General features: G+C 41.0%; 1 protein-coding gene across 1 annotated transcript in view; it reads left to right on the top strand.

Moving 5' to 3' along the window:
- Positions 1-4,746: 4,746 nt before the first annotated feature.
- Positions 4,747-19,202, top strand: part of CHIC2 (cysteine rich hydrophobic domain 2) — a 58,325-nt gene continuing 43,869 nt past the window's right edge. The window contains exon 1 of the mRNA XM_055588588.1: positions 4,747-5,273. Within this exon, the coding sequence (XP_055444563.1) occupies positions 5,155-5,273 (119 nt within the window). The 5' untranslated portion in view covers positions 4,747-5,154. The remainder of the gene's footprint in view (positions 5,274-19,202) is intronic.

Here is a 19,202-nt window from a genome sequence, read left to right as displayed (position 1 = left end):
GTTACTATGTATGGTCCACACTTAAGGAGTGGAGAGTTATGCTTCCCTTTATTACTGTTTTTGTTTTTTTTTTAAACAGTTATATGTAACCAAGGGGTTTTTTGTTGGCTCTGTCTGTCAAAATGCTACTTACAGAAATTGAGTCCTTTCTCAGGATCTTCTGTTCTCTTTAATACAGCTGACACTGGTTAATATCTTACCTTATTTCTGCAATGTCTCACAGGAACAGTTACTACTTTCTTCTTTGACTTTTCTCTTTCTTTACTTGAAACACCACACTCTCTCCGAGTTGCCTTTTACCACTTTGGTTGCTGCTGCTGCTGCTAAGTCGCCTCGGTCATGTCCGACTCCATGTGACCCCATAGATGGCAGCCCACCTGGCTCCCCTGTCCCTGGGATTTTCCAGGCAAGAACACTGGAGTGGGTTGCCATTTCCTTCTCCAATGCATGAAAGTGAAAAGTGAAAGTGAAGTCGTTCAGTTGTGTCCAACTCTTAGCGACCCCATGGACTGCAGCCTACCAGGCTCCTCTGTTTGTGTGATTTTCCAGGCAAGAGGCTCTCTCAATTTCCTTTGTCAGTTCTGCCTCCTCTCCCCATTTCTACTCGCTGAAATTCCTTCATCCTACATCCTCTTGTCTTCACTCTCTCCCAGTCACCTCACCTCTTAGCTTCTGAGCCATCAAGGTCACTACTATGGCTAACTTCACCATCTATGAGTTGATGGATCCCATGTATTTATTTTCTACCAAGATTTATCTTTTGAGCCTCTTCCCCAACTCATTCTTTCCCCTTTCCTCTCTCTGTTTTATCTATCTCTTCATTTATCTACATATACATGTATCCATCTATCTAATATCTCTGTCTATCCATCTATGTTCTACTGGACATCTCCACTGGGTGCCTTTTATTTCACAAACTAAATCCAGTATCCTCTCCTACAAACCTGGGAAATTTAAAGTGTAGCTGAACTCAGGGGACTCAGGACATTATCATTAGGAAAAGTTATGTTTGCTTCATCCCTTGCTTCTGCTTTCCTCAGTGCTGGCATCATTCTTAGACTATTTCTACCATAAGAATGACATGGTTCCTAGTAAATCATAGAAAAAGAGGTCCCCCTCTTCCCAATAGTTCTATTAAAAGTCCTGATATTGTGAGGATTTCCCTGGTGGTGCAGTGGATAAGAATCTGCCTGCCAATGCAGGGGACACAGGTTCAATCCCTGGTCTGGGAAGATTCCACATGTTGCAGAGCAACTAAGCCCACACTCTAGAGTCTAAGAGCTGCAAGTACTGAGCCCATGCATCTAGGGCCTGTGCTCCACAACAAGAAAAGCCACTTCAATGAGAAGCCCATGCACCACAATGAAGAGTAGCCGCCACTCTCCGTAACTAGAGAAAACCCGCGTGCAGCAATGAAGACCGGCACACAACCGAAACTAAATAAATTTTTTTAAAAAGAAAGAAATTTGAAACCGCCCAAGACCACTCAACTAGGTAATGTGAAAATTTGGAAGTTTTCAAATCTAGAAATATTTGCCTTAAAAGCAACTGCAGATGTGTTGCCTCATGAGGCCCCCCCAAGGCATTATCCTATTTGGCTTTGAACCATTTGGTGTGAAGGTAAGTGTGAAAGTGTGTGAAGCAGGGATGGAAAGGGGAACTCAAATGGAAAAGAGTCCATACTTCAGAGAGCAGGAGAGCACATAACAGTGAGGGAAAATACACTGAGAAGAGAGATCTGTCCCCAGGAAGAGACTGGGGAAGGCATGTGACAGGAAGTTGGACCCGGAGGGCTGGAGGTGGAATTTGGGATTATGATGTCAACCATCATCAGGGAAATGTTTGACTCATCTTCCCTCACCCTCTTGGCATTGTTCCCAGGCCCTATATCCTTTTGCTGGCTCTGACAGGTTTTTCAGAATAGGACAAAGAAGCGCAAAATAGGAAGAGCAAAAATAAGGTAGCCCCCACCTTACACCGAGGTAGTGGGAGTTACAAAGATCTCTCTGCTGCATAGATCTTAGAATAAAGAACATTTCTCCCACACAAAACCACTGTTAAGATAAGGGTGAGGTAGGTTCTCACAGTCCAGGGAAGCCTAATGAACTCATGATGTTCTGGAAATAGCACCAGTAACAATGTATCTCTATTCAGATAACATTTATTGAGCCCCTTCTTTGAAGCAGGAGCTGCGAAAGTGCTGTGTATGACTTCCCCTGCCCTTGGGAAGTTGTCAGCTATGTGATGATTTAGATATTTTGGAGCATCAGCCCCTTATCTTGGCCACTATTTCTACAGAAATGTGAATTCTCAGTCATGGTACACAGGGTGTGGGCCATGTGTGCAACATACTGACCTTTCTTCCTCAGGTTCCCTTTGCTCACTCTCCCATTTGCTATCATTCCTTTAACTGAGTGCAGCCACTTGGCCTTCTAGTTCCTGCCAAGAAGGAAATTCAGAAGTGCCGCCTACCCAGTGCACTGAATTGAAGCCCTGAGTTTGACTCTTAAGTAGTTATTTGGCTATAAAGCAGTCACGTAGCATCTCTGAAGCTAAGGAGTAAGTTACAAACTTGGTTACCTCGTACAGTTTTGGGGGAATGTTAAATGTGCTTCATAAACAGTAAAGCATTCGGTTCAGTTCAGTTCAGTAGCTCAGTTGTGTCCAACTCTTTGCGACCCCATGAATCGCAGCACACCAGGCCTCCCTGTCCATCACCATCTCCCGGAGTTCACTCAAACTCACGTCCATTGAGTCAGTGATGCCATCCAGCCATCTCATCCTCTGTCGTCCCCTTTTCCTCCTGCCCCCAATCCCTCCCAGCATCAGAGTCTTTTCCAATGAGTCAACTCTTCACATGAGGTGGCCAAAGTACTGGAGTTTCAGCTTTAGTATCATTCCTTCCAAAGAACACCCAGGGCTGATCTCCTTTAGAATGGACTGGTTTAGATAATGCAAAAAAACTGAGCTGATCCTCAGAGAGTTAACTAGTTGGATGGGACCATAGAGATACCCTCTTGCCACCCAATATTTACTATGTGCGAGGCTTTTTTCTAAGCATTTCACATGTAGTGACTTGTTTAATCTGCAGAGCAACCCAGTGGGGTAGTACTATTACTATCCTCATTTTACACATGAGGAGCAGAGAAGTTAAATGTCTGGTCCAGAGTCACATTGTAAGTGACAGAGCTGAATTCAAAGTCAGGCAGCCAGTGAAGTCACTCAGTCATGTCTGACTCTTTGTGACCCTATGGACTGAAGCCTACCAGGCTCTTCCGTCCATGGGATTTTCCAGGCAAGAGTACTGGAGTGGGTTGCCATTTACTTCTCCAGGGGATCTTCCCGACCCAGGGATCTAGTCCTGGTCCCCTGCATTATAGGCAGACGCTTTTACCGTCTGAACCACCAGGGAAGTTAATCATCAAACCAAGCTCCCTCCTGTGTGCTCTATTACCACCCTCTCTATACTTCTCTGGGAGCACTCAGCAGGGTTATGATTGCTTGCCTTAGTGATAAATAAGCTACTAGAAGGCAGAAACTATACCTCATCATACATACATACCACAGTGCCTGCCACATGGTTGGGGCTCAGTACATATCTCTTGAACGAATAAATGTCCTCAGGAGAGACACATAGCAAGTCTGATTTGATCTACTATGTTTTTCTTTAATTTTTTCTTAGCTAACTATGTTCATTTTTTCCAACCATTACTAGTAGGAAGTTCTTTGGCACTGCTCACTTGCCCTGAATGCCCGCCTTTGCACTTTCTCAACTCAACAACGAATCATCTAAACTGGTAGGAAGTGAACACTGTACTTAGGAGTATATTCTGACCAGCACTTGGTCCAGTATGACTATCCTTTCTTGCTGTCAGTATATATTCCTTATCCTGGACACTCTCAGGAGCCCACTCCTGCCCTTGAACTATTTGTTTGCCTGGGCAGGTTCTTGACTATGAATACAACCAAGTACCCAGAGTGAACCTTGGGCCTTTAGTGATGATCTAGGCGGGTGAGAGGAATCCACTAAATTCTGCCTCTGCTCTCCTCCCTTCACCTTTCCTTTCCTGGGAGGAGCTGGAAGGAAGGGAAAGAGATTCCCTAAGTTCTTAAAGGAGAAATGAGGTTATGGCTTGTGAAGAAGTTGACGGAGGCAACTGCATCTTCTAATCTGGAATCCAGAGTTTGTTAATTTTGTGTCATGGCCTGACTACAATGAGTTTTCTCCTAAGAAAAAAAATGTATCAGCACCACTGGCCTCATCTATTGGACTGTATTTAAGGGGATGATGGGACAAGATGTTTGAACTTGGACATATTTTGAAAAATCCTGTATTACAGTGGGCAAACATATTTGAGCTGTGTCTGTTGGGTTCCTCAAATTGGAAAACTACAGACTCTGGTTCTCCTCACAGACTAAAAAACTGACGAAAATTAAGATTCGATTATTGGATAAACCGGCAACCACATGCACAACAATCTATTCCAAACTAGGGCCTTTATTTTTAGTTGTTTTGGTTAGAGATTACTCTGGAGAACCAAGTGCCCCACTGGACACTCAGAGCTCTGTTCTTTGGGTCGGGGGTTCAAAGCCACCAGTTTCCAGAGACATTCTCCTTAAGCGTCAGCGACTCTTCTCCTGGAGGGCGGGGCCGCGCCGGCGGGAGCGCGCTCCATGAGTAGACGGCGGGTGGAAGAGGAGGAAGGCGACCTGGGGAAGGGCGCGAGGCCTCACGTGCGCGCTCCCGCCCGCCAGCCCGCGCGCTCTCGCGCCCACGCGCCCGCTCACCCGCCCGCCTGCTCCCGGGAAGTCTCGCGAGGTCGTAGCCGGGTGCTCCCGCTGCGGGAGGCTCTGGCTGTTGCTGTGGTTGCCTGAGTTGCTGCTGCGGCGGTCGCGGCAGTGCTGGTGGAGGTGTCGGCCCTTGGGCGGATGTTGACATTGTGTTGTTGTTATTGCTGACGGTAATGGCGGCGGCGCCGCCGACGGCCAGGACCCCATCTCTTCTGTAGCCGAAGCCGAGACTACAGAGAACGAACTCCGCGGCCTCGGAGCCCGCGGTAGCGACTCCCCTCAGCCTTCGCCGCCTCGCCAGCCCGTATCTCGGCCTCAGTCTCTGGACAGGCCCCTTCGGTCTGGGGGTCTCGGAGTCTCAGGATGGCGGATTTCGACGAGATCTATGAGGAGGAGGAGGACGAGGAGCGGGCCCTGGAAGAGCAGCTGCTCAAGTACTCGCCGGACCCGGTGGTGGTCCGCGGCTCCGGTCACGTCACCGTGTAAGGCCCGGTGGAGGGCGAGGGCGAGGACGGGAGGTGCAGGGCTGGGGTGGGTGGGCCCCTTACTCCGCGGGGGCCTTCTCTCCCGGTGTCCGTCGAGTGTCTGAGGCCTTCGGGAAGAGTAGGCGACCAGGAAGTGAGAACTTGCTTTATTTTCATTTGTTTCTGTCTCCGGAGTGGGGACAAACGCTGCCCTCCGGCCCCCCCGCCTCCTGTTAGCAGGCCCCATGGGCCTGGGCGCTCTGACGGATCCCAGGAGGAAGGTTATTCTTTGGGGTCTGCCCTTCCGGCCACCCCTTCAGCTTCGGGGTGGAAATACACGTATTTCTCAGGTGCCTCCCCCAGTTTTCTCATCCATTTACCCTGTGGTTCTTTTTCCTCGTTTGTGCCTTTGAGCCTAATGACATATGGCTCAGAGGCCGGATCTGGGTCGGGTGAGACCCTGGTGACGATCGGTAATGAGTGGTTCCCTGTCTTCGTGTCTGTTTCACTCATACCCATAAGTCTTCCCAGTTTCTTGCAGAGTCAGTTTGTGCGGAACCAATGCAAGTTCCTGTGATTGTATATGATAAAAAAATGTATGGATGAACATATGTATTTAAGATGCAGAATGATGTATGTTTACATATAATTTAAAAAAAATCTACGTGATGGGCACACAATGCTCAGGTTACTCAGGGTTCTCTGTAATCTAAGTCCTTCCTTGGGGCACGAACTCTGGGATGGCTTCTTCTTTTGATAAGGGTTCCTGTAAGTTCAGTTGGCAACATTTTAAAAGTCTGATATTATTCAAACAATAAGGAAGGAGCACTTTCTGAAAGGTCATGACTAATAAAGGAATGTGAAGACTTGAACCAAATAATGAGCTGTCCGGAAGCAGGAAGTTTTGTAATGTTTGTCGGAGAAGTTCAGAGTTTTGTACAAGTTGAAGAATTTATGCCTTTTCATTTTAGATCTTTGTTCAAATCCTAGGTCAAACTTCATGCTTGTCAGACATCTCTCCACTTTACCTTTTTAGTAAAATACAAAGGGCCAGTAAGTTTGAAATTGCCTGGAACACTTTATATTTTATTTTTGGCTTAGGGTGAGTGGGATGTGCAGTGAATAACTTTTAGTGAAATAGTAGGACTTCTCATATAAGATTGTCAGCAAAACCCTTTCACTTCTCAAAACATGATATGACCAGCCATATTGTTGTTTGGGTGTGCTTATGTAATGCTTTGATTTCTTTAGCACCTGTTAGTTTATATTCTGGTGACTTAGTATAAAAACACTGCATTATCTCTGTCACAGTGCCATGAGAAGACAATAAAATATCACCGTACTAACAGTTACTTAGTATTTTAAGTGTCATCACTAGCATCATTAAGACATATAGCCAAATACTATGGGATATTAAATCTTTTTAACATATATCACAGAAATGTTTACATCTCAGAGCCTGCCATTTGTTTTGTTTGACTATTTGAACCTTAATGCATTCTTTTAAACCTAAGGAGTGCTTAAAGATTGGTTTTCAAACTTTATCATGGTATCTGTCCACCCTTCCCCTTAAATTCCTCATATCAAAGAAAAGCTGGCAAAATTTTATTTTAAAAGGTGCAGCTATAGTTATAATGTTTCCTCTGTTTGAGTAAAAGAAAAGCTAAGTACATTGTTGGGCATGATGGAAAAGTCAGAGAGCTCAGAACCGAATAGGTGATTAGTAAATTTGATTTTAGTTGGCTACTTACAGAGGTTAACAGAGTGGTAGAGAATGGAGTTTTTGTCATTGCCCCAGTGGAAGCCAAGTATCTGAGTGAGGTCCTAGTTTGTTTAAAAAGTTCCACAAGTGACTCAAGTAGGTACCCAGGATTAAACACCACTATTCCAGAGTATTAAGAGAAACTAAATGCCCCCAATAAACAGTATGCCTTTCTACATAGAAGTTAATTTTCCTGTGCTCTCTCTCAACTTCACTTTATTTCCTGTTACTTTGTTTCTAGGCTCTGGGTTCAAATCTACCCTTTGCCACTTCTTGGGTAAATTATTTATCTGTGACTCTTCATTTAAGATGGGGCTAGTTGTAGTTCCTAATTGTTAAAATTAAGGATTGAGACAGTACGTGCAAAGAATTCATCACATTGTGTGGTACTGTGCTCAATAAATATAGCCTTTATTAATTATCACCCACACATATAGTGTTCCTCTTTGAGAAACATAGGTATAAAGCACAGTACTAAGAAATCCAGACTGCCTTTCTCAAACTTAATAGTGACTCACTTTAGTCTTATTTTTCCATTTCTGGGCTATTTGTTTGAGGGTAAATTGTGTGAAATATTTCAAGGAGAATTAATAAGAATCTTCTGCATTGAAGGCCTAATCCTGTTTTGTGGTGACATAGATAAGTACGGTTAATAGTAGTATAAAACTTTTTGTATCATTCACAGGCATACTATGCAAGTAGGAGTCAGTTAATACCTATAATGGTTTTTGAAATTGGTGTTTGTGGGTTGCTATAACTGTTGAGCATGTTCAGTTTTTCTTGCCTGCAAGTATAAATGGGAAGAGCTATTAAAACAGTTATAAGACTACTGGTTAAGCTTATCACTACAGCTGCCCTATCTGCTCCTCCTTTATTTAAACTAAGGAGCTGCTCAGAGCTGTTTTCCCTTACTGGTTTGGAAGTCAATATAATGTAATATATAGAATCATCTGCAATCCACATCAATCTGAAACTATATAGATCTATTCATGTGTGTTTTTCACAGATGTCACTTTTGAGGAGACCTTCACGATTGATTATTTCTACTCTTTTCCCCTCTATGATATAATACATCATATTATATTGCTGTTATTTTAGAAGTTACTGTATTCTCATGACATAATGCGGCATGTCATTATAGTGATGTGAGAAAGTAAGTCACCTTTCATTTTCTACTACACAGGCAGGGCTTGGTTAGTTTTGTGGCATAATCAGATTTTGGGCATACAAGTATTTAAAATGTATAATTTGCCTAAATGAAGTTTGCTTTAATGTAGTTTCTAGTATTTTCGTATTGACCACAAGTCAGGCTTAAACTGTGTACTTCCATTAAGATCAGTATTCTTTCTTGATATTTTTCTAGATGAGTGTAATAATATCCTTCATTTTTAGATTTGAATGTAGCAATATGGAACAAGCTGGCAGCTCCAATAGGAAGAAATCTTATACAAAATAGTATTTTGAGGAAAAGTGTTTGAAGGAAGAGAGGGAAATGATAAGTTTCTGTTATTGCATAATTTTTATGTACATGTTATTTAAAAGACTTGAGCTCACAGTTCAGTTAAAAGATTTTTCTGTGTGTGTATGTGTACTTCTCAGTTTATTATGTAATGAAGATGAAGGAAAGGTGATTAATTTATTAGGTGTTAATTGGCAAAATTGGTTAATATTTTTTAAAATTATGACATTCTCTTCCCCTTAGAATAAATTTTTGTAACTATCATTTGTTGAAGAGTTTGATTTTTCACAGTGATGATAGCAGTGTGCTTAATATAAAAATTAGAATTTAAAACTAGGTTTTAGGCCAGTATTTCCTGTCTAATCTGTCATCATAACTGACATTATCAGTTCCTATCTTGTTTCATGCCCTCCCATATAAAAATCAAACTTGGAGCCTCCCTAGGGAATGTTTAATTTTTGACTTCTAACGTAAGCCTTGTCATAGAACCAGCTTATTTTTAGGTTTGTTTCTAATGTTATTCTCCTAATTTCACTAAATTACTGTGTCTTCGGGTACTTTCCTCTGAGGTATAATCTTTCTACAATGTCCACAAAAATTCCTCATCCTTTACCAGCTTTTATCGATGGCTGTGAGACATCACTCTCTTTATCATTCATCTCAGGTAAGCTGTGGAAAATTGAAAGATTTAGAAATGTGACTTGAAATAATATGGAAACACTTTGGAATACAATAGGACCTTTGCATAGGAGACATCACAGAACACCTCAGCATATATTGACCTTTCAGATAGTAGAGTTAAAAAAAATTCTGTCTTGAAGTGTACTGGACCAAGATTGCTACTGCATGCTGTGGTAAGCAACAGGAGATTTGCTTAAATAACAGATTCACTTCAGTTAAATAATTTTGTAAACTTTTGTAACTCTCACCTCCTTATCTCCACTCAGCATAATTATTCCATTTTTAAAGATTAAATTTTTTGTTTGGAGACTTTTAAGGTTCTTTTTGATATTTCTCCATAAAACTGGATAGTTCTTTGAAGGCAGGAATTATGTTTATTGGTTTTTATTTCTCCACTACTTAATGTGGTGTCTGGAATAGTGAAGTGAAGTGACAGTCACTGAATTGTGTCTGACTCTTTGCCACTCTATGGACTGTATAGTCCATGGACTTCTCCAGGCCAGAATACTGGAGTGGGTAGCCTTTCTCTTCTCTAGGGGATCTTCCCAACCCAGGGATCGAACCCAGATCTCCTGCATTACAGGCAGATTCTTTACCAGCTGAGCCACAGGGGAAGCCCAAGAATACTGGAGTGGGTAGCCTATCCGTTCTCCAGTGGATCTTCCTGACCTAGGAATTCAACTGGGGTCTCCTGCATTGCAGGTGGATTCTTTACCAACTGAGCTATCAGGGAAGCCCTGTCTGGAATATGATGGGTTTTGAAATGTTCTCTAAATAAATGAGGTAATTGCATACATCTTTGGATCTTGTCAAACTTGTCAAAATAATAACTATTTTCTTTTTTTTTTTGGTACCTCTGAATGAAGGCAAACTGTTGTACAATAGAACTCTTATAACCACATTTATAAGATAAATGGCTTATCATTTTTACTTTATTTTTTTATTTTTGGCTGCACTTTCAGGATCTTAGTTCCCTGGCCAAAGATTGAACCCTGGCAGTGAAAGCACCGAGTCTTAACCACTGGACCTCCAGGAAATTCCTTGGTTTGTCTTTTTCTAAAAAGCAAATTTGGTGATAGTGAGAAAATTGTCTGTTTAAAGTAGATATTATTTTCCCAGAGATTTTTCTTGCTCCTTATAATTTGAGAGGAAATTACTTTGATTTAGAACACAGCATTGAGCAATTTCTGACACTATAAAGAAAAAAGTGCTCAATATCTTAACTGGACCATGTGTTAAAACTTCTCAGTGAGTAAACTTTCTTGAAGAAATGAGAAATATGGTAGTAAGCTTGTTTCAAAATTTTACTGTAATTTGAAATTCACGTGATCAGTTCAGTCGCTCATTCGTGTCCGACTCTTTGTGACCCCATGGACTGCAGCACACCAGACTTCCCTGTCCATCACCAACTGCCAGAGCTTACTCAAACTCATGTCCATCGAGTCTGTGATGCCATCCAACCATCTCATCCTCTGTCGTCCCCTTCTCCTGCCTTCAATTTTTCCTGGCATCAGGGTCTTATCCAGTGAGTCAGTTCTTTGCATCAGGTGGCCAAAGTATTGGAGTTTCAGCTTCAGCATCAGTCCTTTCTGTGAATATTCAGGACTGATTTCCTTTAGGTTGGACTGGTTGGATCTCCTTGCAGTCCAAGGGACCCTCAAGAGTCTTCTCCAACACCACAGTTCAAAAGCATCAATTCTTCAACGCTCAGCTTTCTTTATAGTCCATTGCGCACATCCATACATGACTCTTGGAAAACCCATAGCTTTAACTAGATGGACCTTTGTTGGCAAAGTAATGTCTGTGCTTTTTAATATGCTGTCTAGGTTGGTCACAGTTTTTCTTCCAAGGAGCAAGCGTCTTTTGATATCATGGCTGCAGTCACCTTCTGCAGTGATTTTGGAGCCGCAAAAGATAAAGTCTGTCACTGTTTCCATTGTTTCTCCATCTATTTGCCATGAAGTGATGGGATCAGATGTCATGGTCTTAGTTTTCTGAATGTTGAGCTTTAAGCCAACTTTTTCACTCTCCTCTTTCACTTTCATCAAGAGGCTCTGTATTTCTTCTTCGCTTTGTGCCATAAGGGTGGTGTCATCTGAATATCTGAGGTTATTGGTATTTCTCCTGGCATGGTTGATTCCAGCTTGTGCTTCATCCAGTCTAGCATTTCTCATGATGTACTCTGCAGGCTATGGTTTTTCCAGTGGTCATGTATGGATGTGAGAGTTGGACTGTGAAGAAAGCTGAGCACCGAAGAATTGATGCTTTTGAACTGTGGTGTTGGAGAAGACTCTTGCGAGTCCCTTGGACTGCAAGGAGATCCAACCAGTCCGTTCTAAAAGAGATCAGTCCTGGGTGTTCTTTGGAAGGAATGATGCTGAAGCTGAAACTCCAGTACTTTGGCCACCTCATGCGTAGAGTTGACTCATTGGAGAAGACCCTGATGCTGGGAGGGATTGGAGGTAGGAGGAGAAGGGGGCGACAGAGGATGAGATGACTGGATGGCATCACCGACTCGATGGACATGAGTCTGAGTGAACTCCGGGAGTTGGTGATGGACAGGGAGGCCTGGCGTGCTACAATTCATGGGGTTGCAAAGAGTCAGACATGACTGAGCAACTGAACTGAATTGAACTGAACTGAACTCTGCATATAAGTTAAATAAGCAGGGTGACAATATACAGCCTTGATGTATGCCTTTCCCAACCTGGAACCAGTCTGTTGTTCCATGTCCAGTTCTAACTGTTGCTTCTTGACCTGCATACAGATTTCTCAGGAGGCAGGTCAGGTGGTCTGGTAGTCCCATCTCTTTCAGAATTTTCTACCGTTTGTTGTGATCCACACAGTCAAAGGGTTTGGCATAGTCAATAAAGCAGAAGTAGATATTTTTTGGAACTCTCGCTTTTTCAAGGATCCAACGAATGTTGGCAATTTGATCTCTGGTTCCTCTGCTTTTTCTAAATCCAGCTTGAATATCTGAAAGTTCACGGTTCACGTACTGTTGAAGCCTGGCTTGGAGAATTTTGAACATTGTTTTGCTAGTGTGTGAGATAAGTACAACTGTGTGGTAGTTTGAACATTCTTTGACATTGCCTTTCTTTGGGATTGGAATGAAAACTGACCTTGTCCAGCCCTGTGGCCACTGCTGAGTTTTCCAATTTTGCTGGCATATTGAGTGCAGCACTTTCACAGCATCGTCTTTTAGGATTTGAAATAGATCAACTGGAATTGCATTACCTCCACTAACTTTGTTTGTAGTGATGCTTCCTAAGGCCCATTTGACTTCGCATTCTAGGATGCCTGGCTCTAGGTGAGTGATCACACCGTCGTGGTTATCTGGGTCATGAAGGTCTTTTTTGTGTAGATCTTCTGTGTGTTCTTGCCACCTCTTAATATAGACTGCTTCTGTTAGGTCCATACCATTTCTGTCCTTCATTGTGCCCATATTTGCATGAAATGTTCGCTTGGTATCTCTAATTTTCTTGACGAGATCTCTAGTCTTTCCCATTCTATTGTTTTCCTCTATTTCTTTGCGTTAATCGCTGAGGAAGGCTTTCTTATCTCTCCTTGCTATTCTTTGGAACTCTGCATTCAAATGGGTATATCTTTCTTTTTCCCCTTTGCCTGTAGCTTCCCTTCTTTTCTCAGCTATTTGTAAGGCCTCCTCAGACAACCATTTTGCTTTTTTGCATTTCTTTTTCTTGGGGATGGTCTTGATCAAAATTTTGCTGTAATTTGAAATTCACATGGATAATCCAGTCCAAACAGTTCATTGTGGGATTTCTGCCTGCCACCAGATGTGAAATTATCTAGTACTTAAAATGTTATGTGTTTAGCTAAGTGGAATATAGGAACTAAATGGTGATAAGAGATTCTTTATGATGGTACAAAAGCTGTTATTATTCTAAATAACATTATTCTAAAGAATAATATTTTTGAGAGCTGCTCTTGAATCCCAGCTTGAGTTTATATTCCTAATAGGTTAAATGCCTAGGATATTAGATCAACTGTGTACTCAGAAGGGAATCTTTTTTTCTTTTTTTAATAATTTTTATTTATTTTATTTTTTGTGCTGGGTCTTTGTTGCTCTGGGCTGGCTTTCTCTAGTTGTGGTGAGCAGGGTCTATACTTTGTTGCTGAGCATGGTCTCTAGAGCTCAGTAGTCGTGGTGCACAGACTTAGTTGCTCCATGGCATGTGGATCTTCTCAGATTAGGGATTGAACCAGTGGCCTCTGCATTGGCAGACGGTTTCTTTTCCATTGCACCACCAGGAAAGTTCAGAATGGAATCTTTTAAGTCTTTTTAGTATCTATGGCTTAGCTTTTTAATCTACTATAAAGCTACTTAAGATATTATTCTCAATGAAATTAAGCTTTAAAATATAACAGCAACAGATGCTTTTAAGTATCTTACTCTGATGTCTTCTGTGTAAGATTTGTTGGTGACTTTTCATAATTTGTTTCAGAATCCATTTGTAAAATCAGATGTTATACTAGTGTTTCCATGTTCATGCAATCTTGCTTAATCTCAGTACAGTATTTCTTAAACTTGCCTGATTATTAGAATCACTTGCCTGATTATCAGAATCACTAAGGACATTTTAAAAAATACACATTTCAGACTTCCTCAATCAGAATCTTTAAGGGAAGAGTCTAGGAATTTTTATTTTTGATAGGAGCTTGGGTGATTCTTAGACACGTTTGGAAAGCAAGAGATGGTTCTGTGGAAAGAGTGGTCTCTGATGTCAAGCGGATTGATTTCAGTTCTCAGAGACTTCTGAACTGTAGCCATTAACTTTTCTTAACTTTAGTTTTCTCATCTGCAAAAGGGATATCTATCTCAGGGATTAGGTGTGACAGTCAGAAATAATTTATCTGATTACCTGAACCCATAATAGACATTTGGCAAATTATTGCCGTATATTTTTATATTTATCCCTTCATGTGTATTTTTTGGTTAATCTTTATCATTGTCTTGAAAATCAGTCAGAAACATGCTCTTCTGCTTTAAGATCCTGTCAGAATTATCTGATTGAGTAGAGGAAACTTTTAATCAAAAGAAAATATGGACAGATTGGTACATTGTGATGTTCTTAGAGGCCATTGAGGTATTTTGAAGTTTGAGGATCTTTTCTAAATGGCACTTTCTTTTGAATTTGCATATGAGAGCTTTTGCTTTCTGTTTATGTTCTTCTTTTCTTTCTAATTGATCAGCTGTAGGTTAGAAATGAGACAACCAACCTTATAAGACCAATGTATAAAGGAAGAGAAGTTGGTTCTGAGTGCTGGATTTAGATGCTTGAATTTTAATACTTGGGTTTTGAGATTCTTATCTCCTCAGAGTATTTTTCAATTAATCCTTCATTATCAACTGTCTTGTTGAGGTTTCCTGATAAGTAATTTAACAAGTATTTATTAAATTTTATGCCCAGTATTATTTGAGGCTCTGAGTTTACAGTTATGAATGAAACATACATAGTTCCTTTGCCCTTCAGGAGCTTACAGCAACAGATAAATTATGTCTGAGAAAGTTACTGCGAAGGAGACTTTAGCATCTGTGGCAGAAAATAATGTGGTATAGAGAACCCCTCTGAGAAGGTAACGTTTAGGAAGGGTGAAAGAGTCCTGTGAGGAGCCGCGCAGGTCTGGAGAACAGCAAAATAAGTTTGGCTTGCCTGAGGAACTGAAAGGATGCTGCTACTGTATTGTGGCTAGAACATAGGAAACAAAGGTGATAGCTCCTTGAAATGAGATTGGCAAGCTCAGTAGGGACCAAGAAGGATTATAGAGAGATTAGAGTGAAACTGGGGAGAGTAGTTAGGAGCTGTTGGAACAGTAAAGATGAGATGATAGTGGCCTGGTTTAGAGTGATAGACTTTAGATAAAGGAGGTGTTACAATTCTGGCTGTAAGCCATCAAATTTAGCAACTTTTCTATGAGGTGTGGCAGAACATTGCATCGGTCACTTTTGCCACCTCATTTCCCAATTGTGTTATTTTTTGTTTTCTTTTGGTCTTTGTTTTGGCTTTGTGAACAGTGAGGTCAAAGATCGGTGGCTGCCCTTACTGTTGACTTGAGACTGTCATGATGACATACCTGCATTTCCTGTTCTGCTGCCACAGGGCAGCTAAGTATGACAAGAGAACAGTGGCTACTCCACAAGATCATGGCTTTCCCACAAGATGGTAGATTTTGAAGTGAGGACCTTTGTACCCTTTAGCTACAAGATGTACGGTGTTTGACAGTGATCTGTTCATTAGATTTGAGGAAAAGACTGCGTTTTACATTTTTACTCTTAAAGCTGAATTGTCTACATAAGGACTGAAATTTGCTCAAAAATCTGGAGAAATGATTTTCTTCTTGATGCTCTTTTCCATTCTACATCTAGTAAGTAAAGTGTACTTAGCATAGAGTTGGTTGGACTGTTGTTTTAACTTACTTTTGTTTTTTGATTGATAAGTGAATGTGTGTCTGTATCTCTGTCTGCCTCATCTGTCTGTCTCTCTGCTTCCTGCAAGAGTAACTGGTTTTATTCTCTTTCGTCATGCATTGTAATTACAGTGGAGTCCTTGATTAGTCCGGTGAAGGAGTTCCTATGTATCCAGCCTTCTTTCTCTGCCCTTTCTAAACTGCTGCTGCTAAGTCACTTCAGTCGTGTCTGACTCTGTGTGACCCAGGCTCACACCAGGCAGCCCACCAGGCTCCTCCATCCCTGAGATTCTCCAGGAAAGAACATTGGAGTGGGTTGCCATTTCCTTCTCCAATGCATGAAAGTGAAAAGTGAAAGGGAAGTCGCTCAGTTGTGTCTGACTCTTCACAATCCCATGGACTGCAGCCCACCAGGCTCCTCCGTCCATGGGATTTTCCAGGCAAGAGTACTGGAGTGGGATGCCATCGCCTTTCTAAACTATCCAGTTATAAATGTTGGAGGTGGGAGGGAAGCTCATGAGGAGGGAATATATGTATGCATATAACTGATTCACATTATTATATAGCAGAAACTAATACAACATTGTAAAGCAATTATATTCCAATTAATAAATTCAAAATTTTTTTAGAAATTGTAAATGTTACTTGAAGTTGATATTTTGGTAGTCTGTACTCTAAACCAGTTCAACCTTACATTGCTTCTTAAATGGACATAGTTTATCATCATTGTGTTGTTCATAATGTTATATAAATATGAAGCATATTCTAGACTGTATACAGATTAGATATATAAAATCTTTTTTCCTTAGTCTGATACAGATAATGTAAAGTAGTTGAGTTAGATTAGTTGCATCCCTAATTATCAGAAGTAATACCATGAAGTTTAATTACTATATATTTATAAAACTTTCACTGCTTAACAACATATGTAATTGTCTGATGAAAATATAATCTTAATAGTTGAAAACTAGTAAAATTCTAATATTAGAATATTATAAAACTGTATAGTGATGAGGTATAGTGATGAGTGATTGTAGTACATGATTTAAGTAAACTTTTGATTTCACTAGTTTATGAATGAGATTATACTCTCACAGAGCTGGTGGAACTCAAATGTATAGAATTTTGTCACACAGTTAAAATTTTTAGAGTTATATTCTGAGACTCATACATTTGTGTCTCCAACTCCAGGGGTTCTGTATCTTCTGGGTACACTTTCAGTTCTATCCTTCCATGAGCCACATTGATATTTAGATGTGTATTAAGGCAGCCAGATGAATATAAAGCATGATTTTTATGTATTAAAATCTATTAATTTCTTCTTTGATTATGACTTCATCTCCCAAAATAGCTAAAAAGTTGACTTCATTGAGCTCAGACTTCAGCATTAGAAAATAAGTGCTGTCTTCACTTGCCATTTGTATAACCTATGTGTTCAGATTGAATCTGAAATTTCTGGTTTATATTTCACACGCTAGCAAAGTAATGCTCAAAATTCTCCAAGCCAGGCTTCAACAGTACGTGACCTGTGAACTTCCAGATATTCAAGCTGGATTTAGAAAAGGCAGAGGAACCAGAGATCAAATTGCCAACATTCATTGGATCATTGAAAAAGCGAGAGAGTTTGAAAAATATCTATTTCTGCTTTATTGACTATGCCAAACCCTTTGACTGTGTGGATCACAACAAACGGTGGAAAATTCTGAAAGAGATGGGACTACCAGACCACCTGACCTGCCTCCTGAGAAATCTGTATGCAGGTCAAGAAGCAACAGTTAGAACTGGACATGGAACAACAGACTGGTTCAAAAATGGGAAAGGAGTATGTCAAGGCTGTATATTGTTACCCTGCTTATTTAACTTATATGCAGATTACATCATATGAAATGCTGGGCTGAAGAAGCACAAGCTGGAATCAAGATTGCCAGGAGAAATACCAATAACCTCAGATATTCAGATGACACCACCCTTATGGCACAAAGCAAAGAAGAACTAAAGAGCTTCTTGATGAAAGTGAAAGAGGAGAGGGGAAAAGTTGGCTTAAATCTCAACATTCAGAAAACTAAGATTATGGCATCCAGTCCCATCACTTCATGGCAAATAGATGGGGAAACAATGGAAACAGTGTCAGACTTTATCTTTTGGGGCTCCAGAATCACTGCAGATGGTGACTGCAGCCATGATATTAAAAGACGCTTGCTCCTTGGAAGAAAAGCTGTGACCAACCTAGACAGCATATTAAAAAGCAGAGACATTACTTTGCCAACAAAGGTCCATCTAGTCAAAGCTATGGGTTTTCCAATAGTCATGTATGGATGTGCGAGTTGGACTTATAAAGAAAGCTGAGCATCGAAGAATTGATGCTTTTGAACTGTGGTGTTGGAGAAGACTCTTGAGGGTCCCTTGGACTGCAAGGAGATCCAACCAGTCCATCCTAAAGGAAATCAGTCCTGAATATTCACAGAAAGGACTGATGCTGAAGCTGAAACTCTGATACTTTGGCCACGTGATGCAAAGAACTGACTCATTGGGAAAGACCCTATGCTGGGAAAGATTGAAGATGGGAGAAGAAGGGGACAACAGAGGATGAGATGGTTGGATGGCATCACTGACTCAGTGAACATGAGTTTGAGTAAGCTCCGGGGATTGGTGATGGACAGGGAAGTCTGGTGTGCTGCAGTCCATGGGGATCTTAAAAGAGTCAGACGCCACTGAGCCACCGAACTGAACTAATGTTCATATGTGTTATCATATTGACAGGAAGATAAAATTCTTTTGAGTCTATAGATTTGTATGGGTTGAGTGTCTCAGAGTCCAGAATATCCAAAACTGAGTTTGTATTCTTCCCCCAAACTCAGCTTTCAAGTGCAGCCTTCCCCTTCTCAGTTGATGGCAGACCTGGTATCCTGTTTGCTTAGAGTAGAAAAAGTCTTTGACACATCCTTGATGTCCCTATTTTTCTTTTACTGCATCTAATCTATCAAGAAGTAAATCTCTTGACTCTGTCTTAAAAAAATATCCAAAATCTGACCACTTTTTGCCATATCTGTACTGCTGGTGTGAGTTGTCATTGTCTCTCTTCTGCCTTATATTACATACTTTTCTTCACCTTGCTCCCACCTTTGCTTCTTAACCTTTACAGTTTTTTTGGTACATCTGACACGGTGATTCTTTTAAAACACAAATCAGATCATGTGTCTTTTCTGTCAGAACTCCCCATCTTCAGAATTAAAGTTCCTTTTAATGGCCTGTAAGACCCTACCTGATGTGGCCCATCATTATTTCTCTGACTTCTACCAGTCTTCACTTGTTTACCCTAGTCTAGTCACACAAGCCTCCTTTCTATTCACTGAATTATTCTAGGCACACTTCTGGCTAAGGGCTTTGCACTGTTTGGTTCCACTTTCTGAAATATCCCTCTGCCCCAGATACCCAAATGGCTAGCTCCTTCACCTTCTTCAAATCTTTCACAATTATCTTACGAGTCCTATCCTCCTTTCTACTTAAAATTAAAACTCATCTGCTTCCCCTTACTCTGTGCTTCTCTTTTTTCATAGTGCTTTCTCTGTCAGAATGTGAGATGAGCCACACTTGGTGAAGAGTACAAACTTTAGCA

Source organism: Bubalus kerabau, chromosome 7, assembly GCF_029407905.1.
Source record: "Bubalus kerabau isolate K-KA32 ecotype Philippines breed swamp buffalo chromosome 7, PCC_UOA_SB_1v2, whole genome shotgun sequence".
Classification (NCBI taxonomy): domain Eukaryota; kingdom Metazoa; phylum Chordata; class Mammalia; order Artiodactyla; family Bovidae; genus Bubalus; species Bubalus kerabau.
The sequence above is the reverse complement of the archived record's forward strand: the minus strand, read 5'-3'. Positions and strand labels throughout refer to the sequence as shown.